At 52.9% G+C, this 24,318-nt stretch overlaps 1 protein-coding gene across 1 annotated transcript in view; it reads left to right on the top strand.

Moving 5' to 3' along the window:
• The window catches only part of ATP9B (ATPase phospholipid transporting 9B (putative)), a 250,034-nt gene that overhangs the window by 208,408 nt on the left and 17,308 nt on the right, over window positions 1-24,318 (top strand). The window contains exons 16-25 of the mRNA XM_040632421.1: window positions 8,622-8,783; window positions 9,472-9,564; window positions 13,762-13,845; window positions 14,102-14,272; window positions 16,342-16,440; window positions 18,084-18,173; window positions 21,303-21,447; window positions 21,639-21,703; window positions 22,442-22,597; window positions 22,753-22,817. Of these exons, the coding sequence (XP_040488355.1) occupies window positions 8,622-8,783; window positions 9,472-9,564; window positions 13,762-13,845; window positions 14,102-14,272; window positions 16,342-16,440; window positions 18,084-18,173; window positions 21,303-21,447; window positions 21,639-21,703; window positions 22,442-22,597; window positions 22,753-22,817 (1,130 nt within the window). The remainder of the gene's footprint in view (window positions 1-8,621; window positions 8,784-9,471; window positions 9,565-13,761; window positions 13,846-14,101; window positions 14,273-16,341; window positions 16,441-18,083; window positions 18,174-21,302; window positions 21,448-21,638; window positions 21,704-22,441; window positions 22,598-22,752; window positions 22,818-24,318) is intronic.

The raw sequence follows: 24,318 nt of genomic DNA, 5'->3' as shown, positions 1-24,318 counted from the left end.
ACGCTTTACCTGCACTCAGTCTTCTAACAGTTTCTGAAAGAGGTGTCCTCATTGATTGTTGAAGTAATTGTCAGCCTTGGCTCCACTTTGGAAACATCTGAGGACTTTTAAACCCTCCAATGTCTAGATTTCTTCCAAGCCCACTGAAACTAAATCTGCAGAGTTAAACATTCTTTACCAGTTCCTTACATTATTCCTAATTGATCTGTTTTAAAAACTGTTAATTTGACGAAACGTGAAGGTTACAGCATACGTTGCTTAATAAATTAGGTACACGCTTTCACATTAGACTGTCCTACAAATCTACATTTTACCAGCACAGCAGACTCTCCTGTGAAGAGCACTGTGCCAGGAGTCCATAGTCCTGAGTCCTAGAAACCACTCACCGCTGTTAGGCCTCCATTACCCATCGAAGGAGAGCAGGACTGTGTTTATGCAGTTACTGAAATACCCAAAGCAGTCCCAGACCTTGTGTCTAATCAAGAAATAGGATTTACAATTGCACACCTTCCCACGTCCAGTCCCAGGTGGCTTCAGGTGAATTCAACCAAACATTTCAGAGGAAATAATACCAATTCTGCATAAACTCTTCCAAAATACAGTAGGGGGAGAAATGCTTGTCTGGTGTTAAACTGACACCAGTATCAGACAAGGTCTCATGGTTTGTAGAGAGAGCTACAAACCAAATCACTTATGAGCATAGGTGCAGAAGTCCCACAGAGTGGGAGCAGGTGAAGCCCAACAGGAGATGGAAACGATAGTTCATCCTGAAGGACTGGAGCTTTCCCCAGGAAGGCAAGGCTGGTTCGACAGTCGTAAATCAGTCCGTGTAATTTATCCACACACCGCAGGGGAAATCCGCAGGGGAAATCCACATGATCGTTGCTGGAGCTTCAGGGGAAAAACACTTGGCAAAAATCCAACGTCTGCTCCTCATAAAATCTCTCACTAAACTAGGAGTAAAAGAGTTTGTGCAGCCTAATAAGGACGTCTATGAAAATTCCTGCCACTAACATGATACCTCACGGGAAACACTGGGCAAGTCCTTGTACTGTTGGGAGAAGCAGAGGTGCCCTCTCTGTCCACACACAACTCCTGACCAGGGCGCTAACACAAGAGAAGAGAAATAAAAGGCATACAAGTTGGAGAGGAAGAAGTAAAACTGTGTTTTTTGGTAAAGGATATGATTATCTCCATAGAAAATCCCAGAGGCTCTACTAAAAAATGCTAATGTTTAAGAAGTGAATTTACCAAGATTGCACATCATATTTCCCATGTACAGAAATCACTTGTATTTTTATTTACTAGCAGGGAGCAATTGCAAATTGAGATTTTTTTAATGTACTGTTTATAATGCACCAAAAGCACATGAAATACTTCAGGACAGCTCTAACCAAACATGCCCAAGGCTTGTGTGCCATCAGCACCGAGACAGTGAAGGAGAGGCAGAGGGCCTGTGTGTGAGGGTGCACCGTGCTCATGGACTGAAGGACCTGCTGCTGCCGAGGCACCAGCTGATTTCCCGCGAAGATGCCAAGGAAGTGCCGCAGAGCGGGGGATGCTTGAGAAACGCTGCCCAGAACAACGGGACTGTCGTTCACAAAGCCTCAACCAGCGTCTCTCCCCATGTACTAAAATTAACTCAAGGGGCGCCTGGGGGGCTCAGTTGGTGAAGCGTCTGCCTTCGGTTCCAGTCACGATCTCAGGGTCCTGGGATCGAGTCCCACGTTGGGCTCCCTGCTCAGTGGGGAGTCTGCTTCTCCCTCGCCTCCCCACCTGTGCTCTCTCTCGCTCTCTCTGTCTCAGATAAAGTCTTTAAAAAATTAGCTCAAATTGGTCACAGATGTATGAAAAACCTAAAAGTATAAAATTTCTAGAAGAAAAAATCTGTAGGCTTGAGTCAGACAGTGATTTCCTGGGACACAAATAGCATAGTTTGTAAAAGAAGAAGTTGATGAATTGGACTTGATGGTAAAAATCACATTCTTCAGAAGACGCACCGTTAAGGCGAGGGCAAGCCACAGATCTGTAGAAGATGTTTGTGAAATACATATCTGATCAATGAGTGGAAACCAAAATATGTGAAGACTTCTCAGAACCCGGTAATGAGAGAACCACCCCCCGATTTAAATATTGGCAAGAGATCCGAACTGCATCCCCAAGATGTACTGACTGTAGAAAACTGCAAGAATGGTGAGGCTTCGTGCGTCTGTCAGGTGACTGTCGTTTTGTGGGGCAAGAACTGGCTGAAAGGTGGACTGGTAACTTGAGGGGAGGGAGACATTGCTTAGACCCCAGCCCGATGACGCTGGGCACCCGGGAGAGTGCGCGCACGAGCGGGTGCTCAGGACTGTCCCGTGTATGCTTTCACACGTGTCTTAGGTACCTGTCGGCCCTCCGCTTGAAGCCACTCCAGAGAAGAGATTGTTCTCTCTTATTGAAGGAGTGTTTCGTGCTGACCCCGAAAACACCGCAGTGAGCCCAGTAGACCTCGGGGGCCTCAGGCCCAGAGGTTCCAGAAGCACTGCGGGTTTGGGTGCCGGAGGGGACAGGTGAACAGACCCCTTGGCGTGTGCGTGTAGGTCGTAGTGAGTGCAGTGCTGCAGCGGAAAGAACAGGCAGGTGGAGGGGAGTGTGGGAAGGAGCCAGGACAGTAGTGCCTCTGGCCGTCTGCGTCCGCACAGCCTCCCGGAGCGCTGGAGGCAGGAGACACAGCTTGGGGAAGTGGCTGGAGAGAAGGGTGGTGGACGGGCTGCCAGCACAGCCCTGAACGCATGGCTGGGACAGGCAGTGGCTCCAGTGGGCCGGCGGGTTTGCTCTCGGTCTGGCATCCACTGCCCTAAGCGTGCCTCCCCCGGTCGGAAGCTACGCGGCGGCCCTTCCGGCACGGCGGGGTTCTGGCGTCTCCAGTCCATGCTGTCATCACTCGAATTGCTTCACGCTTTGTAGCCATGATGTTTAGTGTGGCTTACGTGCTTTTGCAAAGTATATATATTTTAATTGTTTAAATGTTTTTAGGAGGAAAATAGAGTCAAGCTATCAGTGCCCTTGACATTTTCTTTCCTTTAATTTCTACATTTAATATCATTAGATAGAAGTTATTTTAGGAGTCTTTCTGAACAAATACTACTGCTCTATTTCATATAGAATTTGTATGAATTCTGACCTGGTTCCTTTCACGCCCACTGTGCTCTGGGTCGAGGTGGTGAAGCTCAAAACCAGAACAGGACGCTCTGTTCACCCTTCACCACAAGCTCATAGCCACGTGTCTGAGTCGGGGGGCAGGTACTGACAAGTACTGCGTGTTCGCCCATCCCTTGTGGTTGGTTGTTCACAGGCCTGTTCCAGAATGGTTTGATTTTGAATTATCCAGAAGCATCCTCCCCACCACTAAGCAGCTTGCATAGAACAGCAATTAAAGCATCTGTCTTGTGAAAAATTTTATACTTTTCTTCTGGTTGGCATTATATAGAGAGTTAATCCTCAAAATGATGATGATTGAAAACCGTTGGCACGGCACGCTGGCCAGGTATAAGCCACTAGATGGATTCTGCCACGAGTTGCTGCCTGGAACGGGTCGTGAAGGCACACACTAAGTACATAATAAACAGATGTGAGTCCACACGTGTAGACTGCCGAACCCACCTGGTGGGGCATGGAGGAGGTAACGGGGCATCGCAGAAGCATACAGTTTACGGTCAGAATGTAATAGTCCCCTTTCACTGTGGACGTTCAAAACTCACCTGGGGAGTCCTGGGTTGTTTGCAGCTTTTAGTGAGGTTTTCGAGGAAACGTGTGCCCGCTGCGCATTTCCTTTTCCACCCGAAGTGAGTTGCAGAGTTGTTCGCTTGTGCCTTCTGGATGTGCTCTTTCTGTTGGTGGCCTCGTGTCTTTGTAGTCCTGTAATTTAGAGCGTATTGCTCGTGCTGTATTAGCCATACGTGGTTTCAGGATCTTGGCAAACTTCAGGAGCTTAGTGACATGCTGGAAAGCGAGAGAACACGAGTTCTAATTCGAGCTGCATGGTGACTCACTGTTTAACAGTCCACACGCCTACGGGATACTGGACTCACATCTGACCCAGTCGCTCAGCTCAGGAGCAAGACGGCCCCCTCGTGTTGCTGTTCCTACAAACAAACCACCCAGCACGGGGCCTGGGGGGGCGGGTGGGGAGGAGTAGAAAAGAGCCACTTGAGAGCACTCCTAGTGTGTGGGTCTGGAGCTGGGGGCTCACTTGCTTTGTGCAGAGGCTCTTTCCTTCCTGGGAGGCCGCCACGAATGCCCCACCCCAGGCAGTACGCTCGGCAGCCTGCAGGGGGCGTGTCCACCACCGCGGGGCCGTTCCACTGTCTGGTGCTGAGTGGGTCGGTCCTCGTCCTGGGTGGGGACCTGAGAGCATGTGAACACTTACGCCCCCTGAGTCCTCGCTGCTTGGGAAGACCTGCCTGCCTGCCTTCAGTCCTGCCGCGTCTAACACAGTCTCTACTCGTGGCCCTGGTCACCCCAATTCAGACACACGGATTCTTTCTAGGACCAGAGATACCGCCTTTCTAGACGGCTTTACTTAATTTTAAAAAGAAGTGAAAAATCCCGAATCCAGTCAAAAGGCTATTTTTTTCTTTTACTCTTTCCCCAAGGCAGTGCCAAGTAACACTCGGGCACCTCCACGCAGCTATTCTGTTCTCTGCCCAACCTGGGAGTTCCCACTCCTGACCTGGCCGGGCTCACTGGTTGTGGGGAGACTCGGCATGTGGGGGAGGGTTCGCTGGCGCTTGGTAGACACGTGTTCTGCACGTGGTCAGACACACACTGCAGTTTGGTGTCCGCAAGACCTCCTTCCAGCCTGATGTTCACTAGTAGGACTGCACAGCTGTCAGACTCATGTCACAGTGATGACCACAAAAGGACCAGTGGGACCAGTGGAAGAGGTGCACAGGCCGGGGTCGCTGAGAGACCTGGCATGAGCGTCCTCTCGCCCCCCTCCCCAGGCGCTGTGTGGACAGCGCTCACTTGTTGCAGCGTGATGTGATAATATGCGTGGAGTGCTGCCAACCCAGGAAGCCCACCTGAGCCTTGGCGTCCAGGGTTTTCATTGGGGGTCATTCGTGTAGACGGGTGACCCCCATGTGGCGGACCTTCGTTTGCAGCCCCTGCAGGTCAAGGGGACACCACGAGACCGGCGCCTGTCAATAAGGCACAGGGGTGGTACAGAACACATGCAGCATGGCCTGCTCGTGCCCAGGGCGCATTCCCATGGCACGGCAGTCACCTCCCAGGAGCATGGGCCCAGCAGGCCAGGCTTTGTGCAGAGTCAGGCAGTTCCCCTACGCAGGGGAGCGTTCTGACCTTGCATTCACTCCCCAGCAGAGGTGACAGGTCACAGCATGCTCTCCTGACTCTGTGACCCTGTTTGGTCCTTCACTGTTTTTAGCAAAACATGAAAATCGCAAGCAAATCATTTCTAGATGGCAGTTTCTCTCAGTATTTGACAAACGTAAGCATTCAAGTTGTTGCTATTTGTATAGTTTATCTTCTGGAAAGGGAGAACAGAGATCTTACTGAAACAGTTAATGAAAATAAACAAAAGTAAAAAATTTGCTCATTTCCTTTATTTCCCACAAAAAAGGGAGAGGCATCAATTACACATTGAGAGTGGGGCTTCATGTTTACAAAGGTAAGTTGCTGGGTGTTCCTAGAACAGCGTGCTCCCGAAACGCAGCAGGAGAAATCCAGCACGTCAGACATGGTCTGACCAGCCCAAATACTGTACGGATTCAGGGCTTTGGGCTTATTCTTGTTTCGAATTTTGCCTTAGCTCTTTAAATTCAGTCTTCAGCCTGTTGAGCACATTATCAAATCTGGTCAGTGGTTTGGGTACCAGGCAGGTACCTCCTATCTAAGGACACCTCGTAGTCCTTCAGGCCACCCCGGGCACACAGAAGGTCAAGGTAAGCACAGCAGAAAAGGCCCAACGTCAGAATTTTCCCTTCAGTGAGACCGTGGGGTGTCTGTGCACATGCCCTCGTGGGCGGCGCTAGCCCAGCGCGTGTGGACAGCACTCTCCTTCCAGACACCAGAGCTGGTTGCACAGCATTGCTCACAGCAAGATGAGAGTTCTGCACCATTAGATCTCACTAGTTGGCAATCTAATATGTAACATTTTGCTGTCCAGAATTTGTAAGTCAGCTAGTAGTATGATTTTGTTATTTAAATGAAACTTGCATCTTTAAAGGGAAAATTGGGGAGCAGAAATTTGTACACTGTACATAGCTGTTCCTACCTCAGCAAGCAGACTTGTGCCCAGTGATGGGCGAGGGGGGCCAGGTGTGGGCAGTGGGGCTGGACAAGGGGGCAGGAAGCCTCCCCTCTTGCACCCCACACTGAGGGACCGCAGCATGGCTGAGCAGCTCGCCCACGACGGGCCACCTTCAGTCTGCTCCTCGAGGAAGGGACTGGGCTTTAGATGAGGAGCCAGGGGGAGAAAGGTGCTTGGATCCCTTTATGCCTTTTTTAATAGGAATGCATTTCTGACTCTCTCTCTGAAGTAACCAAAAGTATAGGATCATTACTCAGTCATGCTTTTCTGGAATTATTCTGTTCCGCTTACTATGGGCTAATTCCTTATGCAAACTTTTTAGATGAGAAATTTCTGCAAGGTGAATTCTGATGCCTCGAGTTATTTATAAAATAAAGTGAAATTGCAAACTGTGTAAATAAGTCTTTACTCTCCTAGAACAGCAGTCATACATGTCTATTTAGTTCCTTTACAAGATGCTCACGATTTGGGGAAATAAAGACACCCCATGGGATACAGGAGGCCGAGTGGTGTGTTGGGGACCCTTTACAGCCAGCGCCATGGAGCGTGGCCGTTTCTACCATCCCGCAGTAGTTCTTGCCAGCGGGGTCCAGGATGGTGTAGAGTGACGCCCTCAGCTGTGTTCCAGACCATCCGCAGTCCACGGAACCTCTTTGTAGTCCTAGCAAGGATCTGACTTCAGCTTTTCCTACCTTATCATCTTCGGATGCTCCCGGCCTCCACACAGGGCCCTGCATCAAGTTGGAAGCATTAAAAACGGCAAGCCTCTCCTCACCCTCGGTTGACTGTTGTGCTGGAACCTTCCAGTAGTTAGAACTGTGGAAACTATCTAGAAAGCCCCACTTTAAAAGTGATTCCTGGTCTGCCCAAGGGACGTCCCAGATGACGTCTGTAAGAGAGGATGAAGCGTAGAACCCTAACATCGACCTAGATGTGCTGAGCGTCCCCGGTGGCCTTCACGTGCATGGCAGCCTGAGAGGTGGCCTGGCCGCCACCGCCATACAGATGAGGAATCGGGGTGGGGGCTGAACTGAGCCGTCCTGCCTTGAAGCCAGAGCTGCGGAGCCTCATGGAAGCCTGTCCGCAGCGTGACTTGGCGGTGGACGCTGAGACTCAGCACTAACGTTCTGCTCCCCAGACAGAACTCACGATGCTCCTGCAGGGTTTGATTTCCCAGCCGTAGGTCAAGTGCCAGACGCGTAGGTGGGGAATAAAATAGCAAGCAAGGATGCGGCGCTCGGCCAGGGACAGACCCTGGCGTCAGTCACAGGAGGCCCCACACAGGCCCCCAGGGAGGAGAGGGGCTGGGGGGCAGGAAGAGCGCTGCCTTCTGCTCTTGTGGCCGTCTTGCTGAGTGTGGGGTCAGCAGACCTCCTGCCAACTGATGAATCTCTTTTTTTTTTTTCTTAAGATTTTATTTATTTATTTGACAGAGATAGACAGCCAGCGAGAGAGGGAACACAAGCAGGGGGAGTGGGAGAGGAAGAAGCAGGCTCATAGCGGAGGAGCCTGATGTGGGGCTCGATCCCATAACACCAGGATCACGCCCTGAGTCGAAGGCAAACGCTTAACCGCTGTGCCACCCAGGCGCCCCCAACTGATGAATCTCTTGTCCTGAGGTGACTTAAAGATAAACTGATTTTTTTTCCAGAAAACACTGTCACGAAAATACTCTTCATAAGTTAACTTTAAAAATTATTCTTCTGTTCATGATTCTCACGTCTTAATGCTAAATAACCACAAATAAGAGCACACAAGAACACTTCTGTGTTTGCGTGCCGGCCGTGCAGCAGGGAGGTTTGATCCCTTCAGGTCTAGAACAGTTTGCGCTACATTTCCCCCAGGATGGAAGAGGCCAGCAAGCCTCCGTGCCCTGTGGGAGCCGGGGCCACTGGCAGAGCTGGGCTCTGAGTTCTCAGATGTTCAGGTGGCCCGTGCACTGTCCTCAGTCACCCACTCATCTCTCATTTTATAAGAGCAGGAAAACACAAGGGACGTGGCATTGCAGGGCCGCCGGAAGCACTTGGAAGGCGCTGTAGCTCGGCGTTCCGTCCAGTCTTAGGACCTGGCCTCTGGGCAGCAGCGTGATCGGTAATGGTGGTTCTGCGAGAAGGTGCGACCGGGGGCTCTCACACTGCTGGTCTTTAGCCTTCGTGTTGTTACTAAGTTCCTGACGCAGCCGCAGAAGCCGCAGCGCTCTCGTGGAGGCATTGGAAGCGGCTGGAGTGGGCGAGCTGTCCCGCCGCTAGCCTGTTGCTTCCCTCCCACGGAGCGCGTGGCCTCACTTCTTGCTGGTCTCCCCCAGGTGGCCCTGGTGCAGTGGACGGAGAGCGTCGGCCTCACCCTGGTCAGCAGAGACCTTGCCTCCATGCAGCTGAGGACCCCCGGCGGCCAGATCCTGACCTACTGCATCCTGCAGATGTTCCCCTTCACTTCAGAGAGCAAGCGCATGGGGGTCATCGTCCGGGTAGACTCACCGCTCGCACTCCCTTGGGCTTGCGCGTGGCTCAGTGCTCGCTGTGCGCCCCACGCTGGCAGCCCAGGATGTTTCACTGTTCAAACAATTTATGCTGCTTGCTTATGTTTGAAATAAAATCTAAACTAAGAATTTATGCTGAGAAGCTAGTGAGCTGTAGCGGCAGTGATGGACGGTCACTCCTGAGAGGACAAAGGCAGAGCAAGTAAAAGGTGTTAGCGATTACTTGTTGAAGTCGGCTGAAGCTGTTTGCTTCCAGCAGCAGTAGCACGCCAGGGAGCTTGGCTGGAGAATGATTTACGACGATAAAGTTGCTGACATGCGTCTCTATTAAACATTTTTAGCAAATACCAAAAACATATCTTGGAAGGTGGCTAACCAAGGAAAGCTTATTCAGTGACTATTTGAGAGAATTAACCTTTCCTGGCAGTACAAGGCACATATCCATTAACGGATTTTGTTTCCACAACCTCGGCACCTCGTCTTGAGATCTGCACTTACGTCCTGTCTTGTTTGCCTGAACATCTGGGGGCGTTGCCCCGAATAGGAAACTATTTGGGTAGCTCACTGCAGAATAGGTTTAGGGAGAACTGCTTTCCGTAGTGCATTTTTGTTCACGGGGCCTCGACTCCCCGGGAGCAGCGTGGCCTAAACATCCCTGTGTTTCCTTCTGTCTCAGGACGAGTCCACTGCAGAAATCACCTTCTACATGAAGGGGGCTGACGTGGCCATGTCCTCCATCGTGCAGTACAACGACTGGCTGGAGGAGGAGGTAAGCCGTGGCAAGGGTGCACACTGCCACCACTGGAGGAAACCCGGACACCACATTCTAAACCAGACGGTGTTGCTTTTCCGCCATGTCATTTTAAGTGGTTCTGGTTCCTCTCCATTTCGTAAGGTAGGAAGGACAGGGGTATTATTTAACTATGAATAGCTTCCTTTCTATATAAACAACTGTTGTTTTTGGGTTTTGTGTGAGTGCATGTAGATACATAAGTAGGTCTTTATTAATAGTATTTTGTTTATATTGCTGAAACAATAGCATTACTAATCATTCACTAAAAATTCTAAAATAATATTGCATATACAGCCCAGGTCGTATGTTAATATATTTATTTTGTAACCTGTGTCATTTGCAAGATTTCAATTAGGATTTTAATGTCATTCTAATTCGTGTGTAGGATTCACTTTAGAAATAGAAAATAAGATACAAATATGATGAATCCTACATTTCAGCAAATTCTTCCTAAAGAGATAGGGTTATATTTAGCCTCATGAGGTCTACGTTTCTGGGTGAACAGAAAAGTTGGATTTCAGAGTAAAACTGAACCTCTGTCTTGCGTGCGTGTCACCATCGATGTCCATGGGTCACCCCGCCGTGGCCCGGGCACTGTCGGTCAGTGCAGGAGCCGCGCCCCCACATCCGCGGCAGTATTGGCAATACGAATCAATAGCTCCTTCAGGCAGTTGGATTTAATCAGGCACATGAATAAATTAAATTCCCTGAAGACCTAGTAAAATGCCATAAAAATTACTTTTGGTCATAATGATGTGCAATTAATTATAAAATTCTTGTTTAATTTATTTAGCTTTATGAGGTTAAATCAATAAATGTCTTACAACAGACAGATAATGTCAGATTGTTTTTCACAAAGATAACTTTATTAAAAATCCTTTGTGCATTTTTTTCCCAGCGTTACATTTTCTACCCTTAGATAAACCCTTTCATCCTCCATCCATGTCTTTGTTGTAATACTATTACAGCCTGAAAGCCTTTACCTTGTGTAAAACAAACACAAAAACAAAAATCCTGGCACGTTCTCCGAGCCTGAGCGTGCACGGAGCTCCTCTGTCTCAGGCAAGCTCCCCATGTTGGATTCTTGGCTACAAACTTTTATTCTCCACGTATTAAACAAAACAGACACATGCCACCAACACCTTGCTCACCGCATCCCAGAGAGAGCCAACTTTGTAGAACCCTCACTGTGCACAGACGTGCAGTGAGCAGGTCCCAGACGCGAGAGGTGCTCGGGTACTTGGCCTCCTTGCTCTGTGTGCAGGTGTGTAACACCCGTTAGAATTGGGGATCGGCTGTGGGGGGCTGCAGGGACTAGCGCTCTGCTGTCCCCAGAGCATGTGTGAGGCAGGAGCTGCGCTGGTCCTCGTGCTTCAGACCTCGTCAGCCAGATGGATTAGAGGATTTCAGGAAGTCGGAGTAGTTTATACCCTTTTATTTGCAGGTTTTTACGTCGTGGGGGCAGATGTGGTAGATGAGCTTGGTTAGACACGAGCACCCCCCCAGAGAGAGGTACAGTTAACGTGGACACACCAGCCCTTGCCCCCGGGGACGGTGAAGGAGGAGGTCTGGGCGCGTGGCCAGGCGGGGCAGAGTGTGTGTGCAAAGTAGTGTCTGGACTGTTGGTCCTCGAGTGTGTGCTCGTCCCTGGGGACATGGGATTTCCACTCATGGCTCTGATTCTGAGTGCACGGCTCCCTCAGTGGCCGTAACTCTGCCGTAACTTGTGGCTGCCGGCCTCTGGGCATCAGCGCTCGCGTGCGGGGCAACAGTGGAGGCGGCGTTGTGTGCCCAAGCTTCCGAGTACTCCATCTCCTTTCCATTAACAAACACCAGCTAGTTAGTTTGTCTGGGGTGCATTTGCTTAAATGCATGACTCGAGCATCAGGCTTACGTCTTGGAGTGGACACGGGAGACACCGATTATGACTGGCTGTTGTCTGGCTCTCGTGTAAAGTCTGGTAGCCCTTGCTGTTGCCTGAAAATGCTTCCGAAGACCCTCCTTCTGTCTCTGGGCATCCTGGCACCGCCTTTGCTTGAGCCCTGCCCAGAACATCTGCAGCACAGGGCTGTGGTCCAAGCTGGAGCCCCTGCCGCGGCCCCGAAAGGCTCACACGTCCGAAGCACAGTGAGCACCGTGGCACTATGTCATCCACCGAAACAGGCCACATGTGCTGCAGCTGAGAGCTTTAAACCATGGTCAGAATGTGAGATAGTTCCTCAGAGCTTGAATTGAAGAGTCAACAAGAAAGAGATGAAGGGGCTCTCAGGAGCCGCCCATGGCCTGGATAAGCCTTGGCTGGTAGTAGTATTCTTTTTTTTTTTTTTTTTTTTTAATTTATTTATTTATTTGACAGAGATAGAGACAGCCAGCGAGAGAGGGAACACAAGCAGGGGGAGTGGGAGAGGAAGAAGCAGGCTCATAGCGGAGGAGCCTGATGTGGGGCTCGATCCCATAACGCCGGGATCACGCCCTGAGCCGAAGGCAGACGCTTAACCGCTGTGCCACCCAGGCGCCCCCTGGTAGTAGTATTCTTGATGTGTAGACACCGTGGCTTCAGAGAGTGGTATAACTGAGTGCTCATGTTGTTTTTTAAACTTCTTTTTCATGAAAACCATTACTCTTGAGATGCTGCTGTTGACATTCTCAGCTTGGGCATACCTCGGGCAGCATCTGATCATCAGACTGCCTGTCTGTGTGTCTGTCCCCACCGGCCGAGGAGCCAGTGCCTCCCTTGGGGCCTCGCTCAGCATCTTCTCCCCGAGACTCTTTCTCTCCCTGTTTCCTCCTGCTCTTCAGTCGGGGGCCCTCCGGGACATGGGCACCAGAGACACGGCCTTGTTTGGCTCGCCTTGGAGTCTGAGGACAGTAACCAGCCCAGGACATCTCGCCCTGTGCATGCGTCCTTCTCCCCGGCCCGCCCGGCTCTCCAGGAGAGGGCTTATGTTCGGGGTGAGACAGCTACCTGCCCCACAGGCCTGCTCCCAACCTGCAGAGATGGCGCTCACACATTTCCAAGCCATGCATTTTGAGGGCCTGAGCAGGCCCCGTGCCATGCGGCAGCATCCCGTCCGTGCAGCCTGCGAGAGGGAATGCCCTGTCACAGAAGGCAGTGGCGCTGGGGGCCCGCGGCTCCAAAGAGCTGGCGTCTGCTCCCACAGCGCTGCCTCCGTCTCCGCCGGCTGCGTGTGCCGCCGTGTGCACAACCTCGGGCGTGGCTCCTCGGTGCCCATGAGTATGTGTGTAAGCCGCGTCAGAGTTTCTGGGCCCTGTCCCAGGAGTGGCCCTACCGCCACCAGCATGGAGGAGCTCGGGCAAACCTCTGCAAGTGCAGGGCAGAGCGCCAGCCTGCTCCCTGCACACAGGTTGGCACCAGTCCCATAGGCAGCCTAGAATCAGGCTGTCTCTCTCCCTTCATCAACTAAAACTGCCCAGTTTTTCCTCTAACAGGTGAAAAATACCCTGTTATTTTGGTGCATTCTCTGATTGTGAGTGGAATTGATACCTTTCCACACACCTATTAAATGCGTTCCCATTTCTTGTGTCGTAACTCAAGCCTGGGCCTCTGGCCTTGCTCCGGGCCCCTTTCCCTGCAGAATAAGATCCAGATCCCAGCACGCAGCCCAAGGACCCTCAGGGTCTTCCCCTCCTCCCACTGCACTGCCACCTGAGACCACTCCCCCCCATTGCACTGCCGCATGAGGCCTTCCCACTTCCAGATCTTGCCCCTCCCACCCTGGCACCCAGAGTCCACATTTCTGTTCTGCCGTGTGCACCCTGATGTAGACATTGCACGTGATACCATTTTTGAAAAGTCTTGTTGAACGTGGGAAAGCAGTGTGCTTGCAGTCTGAGAGCTGCCCTGTGACCACAGCCCGCCTGTGGAGATTAGGGGACAGAGCCATCCTTCCATTGTGGCTGTGATCACAGGACATGTCTGTGAGATGAGCCACGTGCCATGCACATGCTCTGCCAAATCTCAGCAGTAGGAGGCGCACTGAGAAACCATAGGTAGTATCAGGTGCACAGGCACAGTGACAGACGTGGGAAGTTCGGGCTCCTGAGCAGGGGAACGGCCTTGACCGCGGAGCAGTACTGGCGAATGCCATAGGTGCCTGTCCCCATCGCAGTTCACAGCCGGGGGCCGCGTGTGACCTGCATCTCCTTTTCCAGTGTGGAAACATGGCCCGGGAAGGTCTGCGCACCCTCGTGGTCGCCAAGAGGGCGCTGACAGAAGAGCAGTATCAGGACTTCGAGGTGAGCCGACTTTCCAGCCCCTTCTCCCCCACGGGCTTCTACCCATCAGACGTGTCCCTGTTGACATGGGTGCGTGCTGCTGGTGTGGACACACACACGACCTAGGGCAGCCTAGCTGCCCCTGAGCACTGGGGCGTCCACTCCAGTGTGCTGGGAAAGGGGTGTGTCCCCTGCACAGACAGGCTTCTGTTGGGGCACAAATCTGCCCCCACAAGTCCCCCGGGATGACTTGGACGCCCCGCCAATCTCTCCTCAGAGCCGCTACAGTCAGGCCAAGCTGAGCATCCACGACAGGGCGCTCAAGGTGGCCGCGGTGGTGGAGAGCCTGGAGCGGGAGATGGAGCTGCTGTGCCTCACAGGTGTGGAGGACCAGCTGCAGGCGGACGTGAGGCCCACCCTGGAGATGCTGCGGAATGCGGGCATCAAGGTACAGCTGCAGGCCCACGAGACGGACTGCTTCTGGGGCCAGCAGCGCTTCTTTCCTGTTAGCGCCTGGCCAGCTTCCTCCTTCCTGGACATCCCCCCCAGATCAGCCTCACCCAGGCCAGTACCCCCAAAGTCACCTGGGACCTCCACCTGCCACTTGTCCCAGAGGACGACCAAGCCTGTCCGTCACTAGCAGCAGCCCACCCTACCTGCCCTGCCCCCATGCCTGCCCTACCCCTACTCCACCCTTTCCTTGCCCTGCCCTGCCCTGCCCCAACCCTGCCCCATCCCTGCCCGCTGGGGTCTCAGGCTCACTCACTGCCCAGCTTTGTCCCTCAGACATTTGTGGGTCTGGGCGTCCTTCAGGTGTAAGGTCAGGACAGTCCAGGCCTCAGGAGACCTTGGGTCTCACACAGGATGTGCTTCCCTTGTGCTCTAGAGCTTTCTGCTCACAACGGCACGTCTGGCTTCAGAATCACGAGGCCAGTTCAGACTCAGGCTCTGGAATGATCTCAGCCTGATAGTGCTGCACAGCCAGCGTTCGGACGTGTGACTGCCTTGACCAGGGCACCTGCTCCTTTACCACGATGTTTCCCTCACTTTGCGTGCGTCCCCCTGGCCGCGGGTGCTAAAGCAGCGAGCGCTCCTGGTGTGCACGCTCTGCATGTTTCTGGATTGATTGCTAAACGCTGTCAGTGTGTGGGGTCCTGCCCTCCTTCCTTCCCGTCTAAAGAAGGGGACCCTGCATCTCTTCAGAGAACGTGAGGATGTGATGTCAGGTGGCAGGTCCGCAGATCACACACGCCCCTGAGCCGCGGTCCAGCTTCACCAGCGGTGGGGGCTCTTGCTGTCTTACATCAGTTGTTCCCAATTTTGTCTTAACGACGTGCCGTCATCTTAGGTCCAGGCTCAACAAGATGAATACAGGTGTGTGAAGTAAGTAAAAAGCACAAGTCCTCAGACACTGAGAGGAGCCACAGGCAGATGATGCCTCAGCGGAAAACCAGTATGACATGAGCTTTTGTTTCCTGTGTCCAAAAATGCATACTTACATACGATACAGTAAACACCCGAGGAAGTCAGGTGTCCGTGAGAGATTGCTAGAAGTTTTCTGCTGTTACATGAGATATGAATGTGAACCATCCCGTCATATCTTAAATGTCTGATTCTCTGCGTGGTGTAGGGATGTTTATACATATAATACGTGCTTATGGCATTTTTTAAAGTAAAAGTAGTAGTATTTGACGTGTTTTATTTGATACAAACAACTTTTGGCTTAACTGGTTCCCCTTTTTGAACCTCGGCTTCCAATTGAAAAATAAGCAAGTTGGAATAAGGATCTCTAGGCGCTCCTCGCTCTGCAAGCCCGTGACCACGCGGTGTGTTCCGGGCCCGCTTGTGCGGCATGCAAGGCTCTGTGAGCCTTGCCCTTGGGCGAATACAGGCGTGTGGTTAGTCTCAGCCTGAGGTTCCTAAACCCCGTCATTCACGTGCCTCCACATCTCAGCAGCTACATCTAACACTGCTTTGCTCCTGCTTGTTTTAGCTAAGTAGGTCGACAGACCTTTTTTTCATTGTGGTAAAGTGTTTGTAGTGTGGCATTTACCATCTTAACCATTTTTAAGTGCACATTTCTGTGCAGCCGTCCCCACCGCCTGTCTCCAGAACGTGTAAATCCGACCCTCCATCCCCATGAAACACTAACTCCCCTGGGCCCCCCCAGCCCTGGCACCCACCATCTGCCTTCTGTCTCTGGGGGTGAGGCTCCTCGAGGGCCCTCCTGCCACTGCAGCCACACGGCTTCTGCCCCCGTGTGGCTGGCTCCCTTCCCTGAGCTCTGCGTCCTCCAGGCCCATCCATGTCACAGCGGGTGCTCGAAAGCCCCCTTTTCAAGGCTGCGTGCTAGTCCATGGCGTGCGTGCCACTTTCTTACCCGTCTGTCAGTCGGTGGACACTGGGTTGCTTCTGTGGTCTGGCTGGTGTGAATAGTAGTGCTGTGAACATGGGTGTGCGGGTGTCTGTTCGAAAGTACACGCTGTTAAGGGCTCTCCATCTGCACTTCTCTCCTAGATTTGGATGCTAACGGGCGACAAACTCGAGACTGCGACTTGCATTGCCAAAAGCTCCCATTTGGTGTCTAGAACACAAGACATTCACATTTTCAGACCAGTGAGTATATGTCTAAAAGCACTTCAAGTTTTAAATGTTTTATCTCACAATCAAAACTTGTTGGTTTTACTAGATTGTATGTGCAACTATTTAGTAATTACTAAAGAAGAGAAATATTGTAATTTTCTTACTGAATTTATGAAAACATTGCAAATAGGTTTCTATTAGCTGCCCACATTACATGGGATAAAACAGCTGCATTTTGAAGGAGTGAAACAGGTCTAAATTCAGAAGTGTTTTCTGTCGTACTGTTGGTTTTATTTATTCACCAAGTACCCGTCTTAACTGCTTTAAAACAGACATACTGGCATCATTTTCTGTTCCGTTTACAAAGTGTATGTTGATAAAAATCACATTTTTGTATTAGTTATACCCGTCAGTAGAAATGTGTTTTTAATCTATCATTTTCAAATGAAATGTTGTTTAATTAGTTCAAAGAAAATTAATAAAAATGGTCTAAAGTTTTTGTTTTTACTTTTTACTTATGACTAATGTCTGTAAGTCTCCCGGGTCTTGATTGATGGTGGTAAGCAGACACGGTCTGTCCGCATCTGCTCTGAGGGAAGTGCTTGCACCTAAGAAACAGCGATATGAATATAATTTACATGTAAATGTCCTTTATTTCAAAGCATCAGCATGGCAAATTAGGCCCTGCAGACGACTGTTTGCAATTAAATTATTAATGATTCTGATAAAACTTTAGATCAATTTTTGTTGACTTTTCAGTGTTAACAGCCGCACAATTGAAATTTCCACAGTAATTCCTACCTGTCTAAAGAGGGGTCTGAGATCCGTTTGGACCACGTGAAACTTACATCTCGGTCCTGCAACGTAGCATTTCTTCTGTGCCCTGTAAAGATCTCTGCAGAACGAATGTCAGAGACCAGTGTGGGGCTTTCTGAACTGCGTTCATTCTCAAATTAATGATATTTCAAGAGTATGGCTTGATTTTACTTTTAGATTGTTTAGTCCTTCGAGTGTTTTGTTTGCTTGAGCTAACAGAGAAAGTCGAAACCTGTGGCAGAGGTAGCAGAAGCATTCCATACGAACATTCTCCAGCACATGGCGTTTACGAGAAGGGGCATGTTTAGATGAAGCCTGGGCTTGAGATCACGGCCGCTACGGGGCTGGCCTGGGCTCTGGCAGTGGGCACACTGAAGTGTCTCTCTAAACTGCGTCCCTGCTGCTAACAGTCACCCCACCCAGCACACAACCACCCTGTGAAAGTGCCAGAAACTCCCCCAGTGAGCATCACCATCTCTCTGGGGAACACCCCACAAACAGCTGGATGTCCCCCTCACGGCACAGCTGTTAGCGCCTGGGTCCCGTTTCCTGATGAGCCACCTCTGGTCACGTTATCTCACAGTAACTGTGGGACTTGAAAGCACTTTACAGTGTAAGTGTCCTGCGTTTAGTTGTCACAAATTGGAGAAGAGTTGGTGTTAAGCAAGTAGGTACTTATTCCCGGCACCGTACAAGAAATGCGGAGAGGGGTTTGTTATAGGACTGGACTGCCTGTGTAGAGCACCTTTTGATTTTAAATAACGTGCCTGAAGATTTCACTGCGATTCATAAAGAAGGGCTGTTTGTGCCTCTGAGTTAGATAACACTGTAATTTGGGTGCTTTTCTCCCTTTTGTGGAGGTAACCAATCGGGGAGAGGCCCATTTGGAGCTTAACGCCTTTCGAAGGAAGCACGATTGTGCGCTGGTCATATCTGGGGACTCCTTGGAGGTGAGACTGTTCTCTGACCACCTGTCTGTCTGTCCGTCTGTGTCCCTGGAGGTGAGGCTGGTCTCTGACCAAGCACATGTCTGTCCGTCTGTCTGTGTCCCTGGAGGTGAGGCTGGTGTCTGACCAAGCACATGTCTTGTCTGTCCATCTGTCTGTCTGTGTCCCTGGAGGTGAGGCTGGTGTCTGACCACCTATCTGTCTGTCCGTCTGTGTCCCTGGAGGTGAGGCTGGTCTCTGACCAAGCACATGTCCGTCTGTCTGTCTGTCTGGGTCCCTGGAGGTATGGCTGGTGTCTGACCAAGCACATGTCTGTCTGTCCGTCTGTCTGTGTCCCTGGAGGTGAGGCTGGTCTCTGACCAAGCACCTGTCTGTCTGTCCATCCGTCTGTCTGTGTTCCTGGAGGTAAGGGTGGTCTCTGACCAAGCACCTGTCTGCTTCTCCTGCTGGTGGGCCAAGGGTTTTCTGAGTCAAATACTTAGTACTTTCGGAGTACTTTTTCCATTATTACTTTCCTGGTAGTGGTTATGCAACTCTCATGAGCTTTTATAGCCTCAAGAACCGTCATGGCAATGCCAGAGGGCTAACTCTGTCCTTATTATGTTTGAGGTTGACGTATTTTAGGCTTCTTCAAAACTCTCTTTAGGGGCTAGGCCTCATGCTCATTGTTAATAGCACAGCTCCCCTTGGAGTCTTGACTGTGGCACCCACTATCTTGACCTAAATGTGCCCAAACCAGTATTTCCAAGAGTGGGACATGGGAACGAGCTTGCGGCCCTGCAGGAAGGGCTGGCATGGCTCCTGGTTCTGGAACCCCGGAGCCCGTGCCCCAACTCCCCGACCTTTTTCCCTTACCTCCCCTCCCACCTCCTTATGGGCCCTCCCCAGGAATAAACCCCGTCTTTGCTGGGCAGGAGGTGGTTCTGTGTGCCTGGCTGTATGCTGGCACCTCCTGGACCCTCCGTCCCGGGGCGTGCAGCGCCGCTGCTCCTGGGCCTCACCTGGATCCTCAGCTTCTCCCACTGTTGGTTTCAGAGGATTTCCCGCCTGCGGAGTTGTTCACCACGTGTCCCTTTGCTTTCTGGCGCCCAAACGTGCGCTCCCCCCTCCTCCCCTTGGGCCCTCCTTAGACACTCATGTCTCTCTCAAAATCTCTCTTTACAGTTATTTAGGTGTGTTTTGTGATGGAGCAAAAGTACCTACTTGTGTTAGTTAAATCCAGCATCCTTTAGGAGTATATATTTTTAATTAAATCTTCTTGCTACTTTGGTCCCCACCAGAGATGCACATAGCAGGTCAACATAGAAAACCTGATGGTGGAAAACCCTCCCACCTGCCCCTCCTTCCCCCGGTCCTGCTCCCCAGAAGCACCGTCTTCTGTTTCTGTGTTTGGGTCTTCCAGGGCCTCTGTCCGTCCTCTCGGTAGTACGCTCTGTCCCCACTGCTTCATCCGCCAAGTACCTGCTGTCGGGGAATGGAGCTCACCGTCCCAGGTTTTAGGGGGCAAAGTGCATGAAGCCTCCTCTCTGCCCTTCACACGGGGCATCTGGCTGTGGCTCCCGTGCACTCTGCACCCTCTGGTAGTTGGCTGAGATGCTGTGCTAGTCTTCCTATCGAAAGAGATTATTCTAATCGATCCGATGATGTGAAGTTTTATGGGTCTAAACTAGAGCTTGCAGGTGTGGGCCATGTTTTATCCTGTCTCATTAATGAAGTTTTTATTTTTATTATTTTTTTTAAGATTTTATTTATTTATTCATTCAACAGAGATAGAGACAGCCAGCGAGAGAGGGAACACAAGCAGGGGGAGTGGGAGAGGAAGAAGCAGGCTCATAGCGGAAGAGCCTGATGTGGGGCTCGATCCCACAATGCTAGGATTACGCCCTGAGCCGAAGGCAGACGCTTAACCACTGTGCCACCCAGGCGCCCCTATTAATGAAGTTTTTAAATTGACTTGAATTATAAGCGTCTGAGGGTGAAGGTGTCGCCGGGGAGCAGTGGCTTTGTGATTTGAAGATGACCTGGCACTCAGTTTGTTTCATATCCTGATGTGCTTTGAAGAGGGTTGAGATGGCAAGCAGGAAGTGCCTGCAGGCTGTCAGGATAAAATAACGCGAACACGAAAGCCGGAGCAAAGGGAGCGTGGGCATAGGAAGTAAGATCCACTTGGTGCGAGGACATCCTGCAGGTACAAGGCCGTGCAGTCCCAGGGGGTCGGACGAGTGGCCACGAGCTGCTGGCCACCAAAGAACAAGTGAAGAGAAGGTCGAGGTGGTCGCAGACCGGCAGGCCCGCGGGCACGCAGTCCTCCGCTGTCCTCCACTGTCCTGGTCCTGGGCAGAAGCGTCTGCAGCCCCTGAGGGGCCCAGCGGGGTCGGAGGAGCATCATGCTAGAGTGGGTGTGGGCGCATTAGCCATCCTAGGACACGCAGCCCACGGGCCCCTGCAGGTTCACGTGCTGTTGGTGATGGTTGGCGCCACGGGGTTTCAGAACCTGGATCCAACAGGATGTCCAGTACAACGGGGGGGCCCCGCAGTCTAAGGCAACTTTGCGGGGGGTTTATTTTGCCGACCAACTTGGAGACTTAGGGTGGAAATAGAGTGTTTTATCTTAAAGATGAAACAGATCTTGTTTAGCCAAGGTGGGGCTGAGATCACCTGAAAAGAGACAAAGACTAAGTGGGAAGCTTTGCATGGTGGGTCCCCCCCATCTCAGTCACACAAGCAAGGCGGCATCTGTCAGCCCCGTGCAGAGCCACACTGGTCCGTGGCGAGGCTCAGGGTGAGACGTGGGGTTCTCCCCCCCGCCGCTCCCCAACTGCAGCTGCCCAGCCCTGCCTGGACCCTGACCACTGCATGCTGCCCGTCCACATGGACGGCTGTCTGTGCAGGCACTCGCTTCTTGCATAGGGGCCTCAACACTGGCCTCTCCTCCTGCCTCACCCCTGCCGCCTCTGCATGCCTTCGAGCTCTGAATCCCCAGCCAGGCAGGGTGGGCGTGAGCTGGGGAAGAGGACGCAGGCAGCGTGTACCCCACGTGCTGGCACAAGGCTGCTGCGTTTCTCCCCCCTCGCTCTTTGCACCCCACAGACCGTGGCAGGCGGCAGGTGTTCACAAGGCTCTGTTTCCCAGGTCTGCCTCAAGTACTACGAGCACGAGCTCGTGGAGCTGGCCTGCCAGTGCCCGGCCGTGGTGTGCTGCCGCTGCTCACCCACCCAGAAAGCCCACATCGTGAAGCTGCTGCAGCAGCACACCGGGAGACGCACGTGTGCCATCGGTGAGTGCCTGGCTTCTGGCCCCATCCGCGGTGGCGCTTGGAGAGAAACGGGGGTCTTCAAAGCTGCGGGTAGCACAGTGTGTCGTCTCTAACAGCAGGTGGATTTCGTCCATGTGACCACCCTCTCCTGCTAGAAGAGAGACCAGGATGGGTTATTGATGTTTGTGTCCTTTCCATTTCCATGCTCCCAGGGGACGGAGGAAATGACGTGAGCATGATCCAGGCGGCAGACTGCGGCATTGGGATCGAAGGGAAGGTACGTGTGCCCTTTGATCACCGTGTCGTCTGCCTGCTTCCTGCCGGCTCTGAGCCACACACTCAGGTTCCAGGCCAACCAGCTGCCCCGTCAAACCCTTAGGAAGTGCAGGTAGGACGCAGAGGCCACCAGTGCCAAACCCCCCACGTCCCTGCGTCCTCGCTGCTCTTCAGGAGGCCTGGGACCAGTGCCCCGCAGTGCCCTCCCCACCAGGCTCAGCTCAGGTGTTGCCAGCCCTCCTGCAAACCTTTCTTGGCCGTCCTGGCTCCCCCAGCTTCTCGCTCAGGTTTGCATGTCTGTGTCCGCAGCCAACTATGAGCTGTGGTTGGGGTGTGTCTTGGTGGAAATGAGCCTGTTTCCAGTCTCTTCCCCTCGGCCACCGTGGTTCTTGGTGCCTGAGGGCATCAGGTAACAGCCTTGAAAGCGCTCTCCTCGCCCGCCTCCCGCATTCCCCGGGGCTCTGGGACACGGCCAGTGGCTGTTTCCGGGACCCCAGGGCCGTCTTCAAGGCAGGTGCCACATTCGCCTCTCTACCTCGTTCCTGTAATACTGACGGGCTCCTGCCGTTCTGGCCGGCAGCTCCCTGCGGCCGCCAGATGAGCCTTGTCAGCCTGTCCCCTGCGAGCTTCACGCGACAGCCTGCACCTTCGGTCCATGGAGGCTGAATTCTAGAAGTCCCTTCTGGAGGCACCTGCTCGGCATGCGCCATGTTTCCAGAAGGCACTGTGCTCGTTGCAGGAGGGCAGACAGGCCTCCCTGGCCGCGGACTTCTCCATCACGCAGTTCAAGCACATTGGCCGGCTGCTCATGGTGCACGGGCGGAGCAGCTACAAGAGGTCGGCGGCGCTCGGCCAGTTCGTCATGCACAGAGGCCTCATCATCTCCACCATGCAGGTACCTGGAGCCCAGGCCCGGAGAGGGGTGGGGCCGCAGGGGAGGGGCTTCGTCGTCTCCACTGTACAGGTGATACAGGTACCTGGAGCCTCCCCGGGCCCGGCTGGGGGTGAGGGCGGCCGCGGGACTGACAGAGGCGCTCTCCTCTCTTGAAGGCCGTGTTCTCTTCTGTCTTCTACTTCGCGTCCGTGCCTCTGTACCAGGGATTCCTCATGGTGGGGTAAGTGGTGCGGCTCGCGCACATCACAGCTGCTGCTTTCGGGGAGGACTTCGCGTTTCCAGAAACGCCGCTAGAACATTATCTGAGTAACTCCGCACACAGTTGGTGTTCAGAGTAAGAACCTGGGTGTCAGGAGCTGGACCCCCTCGCCATCTTACTGTTGCTTTGTCAGGAAATATCTGTGTCCCTGGGGGGCGCCGGGGTGCCGTGCTGGCCCCATCCCTCTCTGGGATCGGGAGGCTGGGACATGGGCCATGGTCGTGCCAGGGATGTGACCCGTGACCACTCAGCAGCAGACACGCAGGCACAGGGGTGCTGGGATGGGACGCGACACGCCCGAGCAGGCACCGGCAGTCTCCTCAGTAATAACAAGATCTCCTCTTCGAAGGCTCCCACACGGTAACTTGGAGAAGTTTGTGGGAGAGTGCCGCGTGCATGCAGTTTATAATTAAACCGTCCGTGATCCCTTGAAGGGGAATGAGTTAGAACTTCTCTTCCCTTAGGAGATAAAACCCACGTGGCTGTTGGCATGGCGGTAAAGTCCACGTAGTGCTTCCCCACGCCTCCGCACCGGCCCCTCAAGCCCAGCACTCCCCACAGCCAGGGTGTTGACCGTGTGTGCTCGCGCTCGGAAAGCAACAGCAGGTCACAGCAGCGCTCCCTGCACAATTCAGAGCACTTGTCCTATCTGCATAGCATCTCTGTGACATAGGCACCACACGCTGCCCATGTCACGGGCAAGGAAGGAGGAGGGAGCCTGGGAACGTGCTGGAGGCCGCAGAGCTGCTGGGCGGCAAAGTCCGGGTCCGGCCTCCGACAGGCTGGCCTTTTTCCCATGGCATTTAGCATCTTTCCAGGGATGCAAAGAACAAACACACGAGCTCTTTCACCCCTTGGAGTTATTTTAAGAACAGTTCCTGAATGAGTTTCATCGGACAGCTCCCCGAATTCCAAGGTTCCTGATAATTTGAATGAGAAACTGGGAGTATCAGGCTGGGCATGTCAGGATCTGCCAAACATAAGTCACCAGCGTCCCAGGGCAAAGCCGATGGTGGGATGCCTCCTGCTGCTCCTGGCACGTCCGCTGGAGAGCAGGGGCTGATCTCCCTGCCCGACACCGGGCCGGACCTGAGTACCCACTTGTAGATCCTGGCTATCGTGCACTGCCTGCCCTTTCTCTGGCCCCTGGGCTTTCTCACCTGCCGTTTCCTTGGCCTGGGGCTCTTCCCCGCATCTAGGTGGACCTCGGGAGCTCGACCTGCGCCTTCCCACAGCCACAGTGCCAGCTCTGCATTTCGGCCTCCACTCCTGAGGGCCCAGGCCCAGGCCCAGGCAGCAGAGCAGGCCGGGTGGCGGCCAGGCCCAGGGAGAGCTTCCGTCACGGCCTTGGCTCTGGCCGTGCATTCCAGGGTGACTGGCGCTGTGGCCGGTAGTGTGCCGCGTGGCTGCCAGCTCTCCAGTGGCTGCAGCGCTGTCCCCTGGAGCGCCGACCAAGGGGAGG

This window comes from Ursus maritimus, unplaced genomic scaffold, assembly GCF_017311325.1.
Source record: "Ursus maritimus isolate PB19 unplaced genomic scaffold, ASM1731132v1 scaffold_18, whole genome shotgun sequence".
NCBI lineage: Eukaryota > Metazoa > Chordata > Mammalia > Carnivora > Ursidae > Ursus > Ursus maritimus.
This window is presented reverse-complemented; position numbering and strand designations above follow the sequence as displayed.